The sequence below is a fragment of the Gastrolobium bilobum genome, unplaced genomic scaffold (assembly GCF_033153095.1).
Source record: "Gastrolobium bilobum isolate Gb01-03AN ecotype WA unplaced genomic scaffold, APGP_CSIRO_Gbil_v1 utg46394, whole genome shotgun sequence".
In the NCBI taxonomy this organism is placed as follows: domain Eukaryota; kingdom Viridiplantae; phylum Streptophyta; class Magnoliopsida; order Fabales; family Fabaceae; genus Gastrolobium; species Gastrolobium bilobum.
Window position 1 is genome coordinate 92,202 of NW_026895545.1, and position 6,044 is coordinate 98,245.

The 6,044-nt window shown below is 31.4% G+C and overlaps 1 protein-coding gene across 1 annotated transcript; it reads left to right on the forward strand.

Annotated features, from left to right (window-relative positions):
* The first annotated feature begins 752 nt into the window (after nucleotides 1-752).
* On the forward strand, nucleotides 753-3,048 carry LOC133315957 (pentatricopeptide repeat-containing protein At5g40400). Its single transcript, XM_061517647.1, has one exon. The coding sequence runs from the start codon at nucleotides 807-809 to the stop codon at nucleotides 2,688-2,690; it is 1,884 nt and encodes a 627-aa protein (XP_061373631.1). The 5' UTR covers nucleotides 753-806; the 3' UTR covers nucleotides 2,691-3,048.
* The last annotated feature ends 2,996 nt before the right edge of the window (nucleotides 3,049-6,044 follow it).

Sequence of the window (6,044 nt, forward strand, 5' to 3'; positions counted from 1 at the left end):
GAGAACTATAGCAATTTTTTTTTTTAAACTTAATATTATCTTGTTGTTTTTGAGAGGGACGTAACTATACTTTCAAGAAAGTATGTGCATAACTGTCTTTGGTTTAGTTTTTTTTTTTTCATTATTGATATATCTTTATTAGTAATTATAAAAGTATTATCTTATTCTTATTTTATTTTTAATAATTTATAAAAATTGATGAAAATTAATTTTTTTTCATATATTATAAAAAAGGAGAAGTTATAGTTAGTACCTTTTTTTCTTACTACCTCTTACAACTAAATTTTAACTTTTGATTTTCGTCAATCTAACAGTTGTAATTTATTGGGTCATATTTATTAATTAATTAATAATTTCTAATAAATTATAATCGTTAGATTAGCTAAAATCAACGATTAAGATTTGATAGTAATAAAGAGAGTAAGAAAAAGATGTAGTAAGTATAACCTCTTCCAATGAAAAAATGAGGTAAAAATAAGATAATATTTTTTTGATAATTAAAAATGGGGTAGAATCTTTTGACGTTTGTGTCAAATTAAAAAAGTTTGACATCAAATCTCAATCATTAATTTCGGTTATAATTTATCGGGTTATATTTATTAAATTTTAATAAATTATAACCAATGAAATTGAAAAAAAATTTAATTTAATTTGAGATTTGGTGTCAAATTTGACACCAACATCAAGCATCATCTCCCATTAAAATTAGATGAAGAATAGATGTGTTTGATTTCACACTCTATACAGTTCCCAGCAACCTGGTATGTTGTTCTTTCTCTGTCCTATTTCCATAGTTACCCATTAACATGATTCATCGATCTTCAATCTACGCTGCCACAGAATCATTCTCTTTAACAAAAAAATCAGCTTTCTTTTCTTCATCTTCTAATTCTCTAATCACTGTTCATGATTCTCAGTCCAAACCCATTTCGAGTCCCTTTTACAATCTTCTTCCCCATACCCAAAACCCCAATAACATTGTCAACCTCATCTCTTCAACCCTCAAACACAAAAGTTCTCATCTTTCCCTTCTTCAAAATGACATCAAAGGGATTCTTCCCCACATGGGTACCCAAGAAATTTCAAGGGTATTGCTCAGATGCCAATCTGATTACTCTTCAGCTCTCACCTATTTCAATTGGGTTAAAAATGATTTGGGTATCACACTTACTGTTCACAACTATTGTATAATTGTTCACATACTTGCTTGGTCTCGAGTGTTCTCTCAGGCTATGAAATTGTTGTCTGAATTAATACAATTGGTTGAGGTTGATTGTGTTTCTCCAAATGATGACATTTATCAGAATTTGGTTTGGTCTATTGAGGATTGTAATTGGAATCCTGTAATCTTTGATATTCTTATCAAGGCTTATGTGAAGACAGGTATGGTTGAAAAGGCTTTGGCAACTTTTAGGAAGAATGTTGAGGCTTGTTTTATCCCCAATGTAACTGCATGCAATTGTTTACTGAATGGTTTGTCTAAGTTTAATTACATTGGTCACTGCTGGGAAGTATATGAAGAGATGGGAAGACTTGGAATACATAGGAATGTTTTTACTTTCAACATTATGACTCATGTTTTGTGCAAATATGGAGATACGGATAAGGTGAATGGATTCTTGGATAAGATGGAGGAAGAAGGATTTGAACCTGACTTAGTGACATATAACACTCTCATTAATAGCTATTGTAGGAAAAGAAGGTTGGAGGATGCATTTTATCTATACAAGATCATGTACATTAGAGGTGTGATGCCTAATTTGATTTCGTACACGGCCTTGATGAATGGTCTTTGTGATGAAGGGAAGATCAAGGAGGCTCATCAACTTTTCAATCAGATGGTTCAGAGAGGGATAGATCCAGACATTGTGTCATATAATACTCTCATATCTGCTTATTGCAGAGAAGGTAAGATGCAAATGTCTAGATTACTATTGCATGAAGCGATAGGAAATGGGATTTGTCCTGACAGTATCACTTGTCGGCTTCTCGTTAAAGGATATGCAAGGGATGGAAAGCTTCTGTCAGCCTTGAATTCGGTTGTGGAGCTTCAGAGATTCGGAGTTAAGATTCCTGAAGATGTATTTGATTACCTTATAGTTGCGTTGTGTAAAGAAGGTAGGCCATTTGCTGCTAGAAGCTTTCTGCAAAGGATATCTCAGGATGGCTATATGCCTGAAATGAGAACTTACCATGAACTGGTTGAGTCTCTATGTAAATTCAATAATGTGGAAGAGGCATTAATTTTGAAAGCTGAGATGGTAAAGAAGGATATGAAACCGAATCTCACTGCCTATAGAGCTATAATAAGCTGCCTGTGTAGAGTAAACAGGACTCTGGAGGCTGAAAGTTTGTTGGAGGAAATGGTTGGTTCAGGCATTCTACCTGATCTAGAAGTAAGCAGGGTAATAATAAATGGGTATTGCAAAGAAAAAAATGTTGATAAAGCTGTGTCATTATTGAAATTCATTGCCAAGGAATTTCAAATTTATGATACTGAAAGCTACAATGCAGTTGTTAAAGTGTTTTGTGAGGTTGGTAAAGTGGCTGAGTTGATGGAGCTTCAGGATAGGCTGCTCAAGGTAGGGTATGTTCCAAATAGTTTAACATGCAAGTATATGATCCATGGATTGCAGAAAGCTATGGAACTAAATGATGAGATATCAGGCCACAACATGCTTGAAGTCTAACACTTTCACAATATAGGACTTTGTCCAACATCTCACCTACCCAATTACATGAGCATGGCATATTTGGTTATCAAGTAAAATCAATGGCATGGCATATGAGGATCACTACACTTTGGAAGGGTTTCTCCCTGCAAATAGCCCTTTTGATATGGTTACTTCATTTAGGTAAAGATAAGCTAAACAGAAAACACCGGATTTGGTTCCATTCTTCACTATTGAACCATAAACTGAAAACACTTAAAGGAGCCTTTGAGGAAAAATTATGATAAAGGGATGAAGGTTTAAATGCTTCGCTTTTGGTTATAAATTCAACTTGTTTCATGAGTACAGATAAATCAATACATATATTAGCTGCATGACACATGGTATTGGTATTTTTTTCTTCTAATTGTAAGTAACTAGTATTTAGATTCTCTGTAATGTGAAAAATTGGATTGAAAATGTTGTCATTTCTTGATTCACTGCATAGGTAATTTAGCAACTTGTTTAATTCGATTTTCTAATCAAGATTAACATTTTTTCCTCCTTTTTGAGATCCCTTTAATGCTTGTCAAGTATTTTGTATTGTTAAGTGAACTAAAACTTTGCTTGCAGAGTATTATAAGTGTCTTATTAATTGGCATATATATATATATATATATATATATATATATATATATATATATATATATATATATGAGGTAAGATCCTTTGACACCAGTGTCAAATTTCAAATTTGACATCTCATCTGAGAGCCGTTAGATCAAAAAAGATCAACGACTCTTATTTGCAAACATGTGACACCATTGATCTTTTTTGATCTAATGGCTTTCAAATGAGGTGTCAAATTTAAAATTTGACACTGGTGTCAAAGGATCCTACCTCTATATATATATATATATATATATATATATATATATATATATATATATATATATATATGACAACTTTTGTGATATCTATAAGTTGGATTCTGAAGTTGTTCTTATTTTTGTATAAATACCTATGAAATTTATTTTTGGTCAAACACCTATAAAATGTTTGAATTGAAACAATACACGATGATGGCCAAATTCATGTATAAGCTGTGGTATGAAAATAGACACAGATCCTTTCCTTATGGTGCTAATTGCTAATTAATTTTAAATAGTATCAATTGTTAATTAATTTCGAGTAACAGTAGGGGGGCAATCAATATAAGGGAAAATAAATAAATTAATCATTGAGATTATTAATCGTGCCTCGTAAAATAAATTATTATTTTAGAACGAGGATAGAATTAACTATGACGTAAAAAAAATGGAATTAGAAATTAACTCTAGAGATTATTTGTCTAAATATTTAGTTGTCCCTTATGATATTATTAATTTGGCAGATGACGACGGTCGAATCAATTCGGGACAAAATAATTAGTGAGTTAACTATAGAGATTATCTGTTTAGATCTCTAATTGTCTCTTAGGTAGTGTTTGGTTGGAGATATCTTAGGAGATAGATAGGTATTTGAAATTGAAAATCTAAGTATATATGTTTGGTAGAAGAGATTGTAGTATTTCCCCACCAATTTCATTTCCCTAGCAATTGATATTGGCTTGTAAAATTGCACAAAATACACTGTCACAAATACCACTTGGCATGTGGTATTTGGAATTGCCCAGCTAAATGGAACAAGAAAACAACAATTTGTTGACAATAATATTCTCATTTATCTAACCAAACAACTTTTTTTACATTTTTCTACCAAACTCGCTTTCCAACCATTTCTCTATCAATTACATTTTCCTAGTATTCAAAAAATTTCTCCTCAACCAAACGCTCCCTTAAAGAAAGTCTAGAGTAAAACTTTCTATCAAATAATGGTAGTTCAGTTTGCGTATGGAAGCTGAGCAGGTGAGAGTAAGAACATGTATTTGATCCTTTTCAAAATTATCTTTAAGAGGAATTTAAAGCTTTAATTTTAGACTCGTCCCGAACAGAATTGTCTCTAGTAGAAAATACATGTGGTTTATAAAAAAAATAAAGTAAGACTTACTGATCGATAAAAAAAAAAAAACATAATTGAAAAAGTGGCTAGATCTTTGATCAACCTAATGACCTTGGACTAAGATTAGTTGACAAATAAACAAAGGGGGAAAATAAAAGAAATATTTTGCACTGTCTAGGTCTTCTTCTTTTTTCTTAAGTTAAATTATTGTCAGTTTAGAATCAAAAATAAAATTAGTAACAACATTGTTAAATCTTTAGTCGTGCCACATGATCATTCACCTATTACCTAAATAACTTTAAATAAGACTACTGGCTTAATTAAGAATAAAAAGAGTAAATAATTCATTGGGACAATGTAATAGTTTAATTGGATTACCTATCCAAAATTCATATTTCATATTTCTAGATTGTTTTTGTTACAATTGCATATTAAATATTAGATATGACGCGTGAGCAATAATTTAGTGAACTAAAATGGAATAAAAAATATTTTCACTTGCTCCTCCAAATCTTTCTTCTTTTTCTTTTTTGCCGTGAATCCCGAAAATCCAACAACACAATGAAGATAGCCAGGGGAAGAAATTATATTCCTAATTCACATATGCTCTCAGGCCAAGACTACAACAGATTACAGCCTTTCAAGTTAATGGTACAGCCCAACATAATTATAAGATTTAAAAAATTTTAACCAAAAGAAGTCATGATTCTTTAGGAAGCGTTTGGTACAGAAGAAATACTTTTTAATCAGATAAATGTAATTACTAAGAAAACAGTAGGAAAGTAAGTTTGGTAGGAAAGTTTTAAAAAAGTTATTTGGTTGACTAAAATATTACTGGAGAAATTAAGTTAAATTATATGAGTCTATGTTTGGTTGAAAGTAAAATATAAAATAGAAAATTTGATATTAATGACAAAAATAACCTTTATTTAAATTTTTTAATGTTACAAAGATGACGGGGGGTAGTTGAGCATTACTTTGCTCGGTACTAGGTCTAGGACGGGGTAGTTTTGTCAATCCCTTTAATACACTTTTTGTCATTTAGCTATGCTTATTGAAATACCACATTCAAAATGGTTAAATGGGAGCAAACTTTTGGTGCGATGGTCGCACATACGACTTCCTTTCAAAAATTGCCACTTGAATTTATTTTTTTATTTTTCCATCCCACTTTCATCTTCTCTCTCTATTTTTTATTGTTGTTCCCTACTGAATAAATGTTACCACCGTGGTACCTTAAAAATTTTCGTCACATGGCACAGTAGTTTTCTTGTTTTTTTGCATGCTTTTGTCAATGGCTGGGCAACCGTGTTTCATGGGCATATTTGTGGTTCTCTTCTACCAAACGAAGAAACTCACAATGTCACTCATGAATGATTGAAGAAATTCACA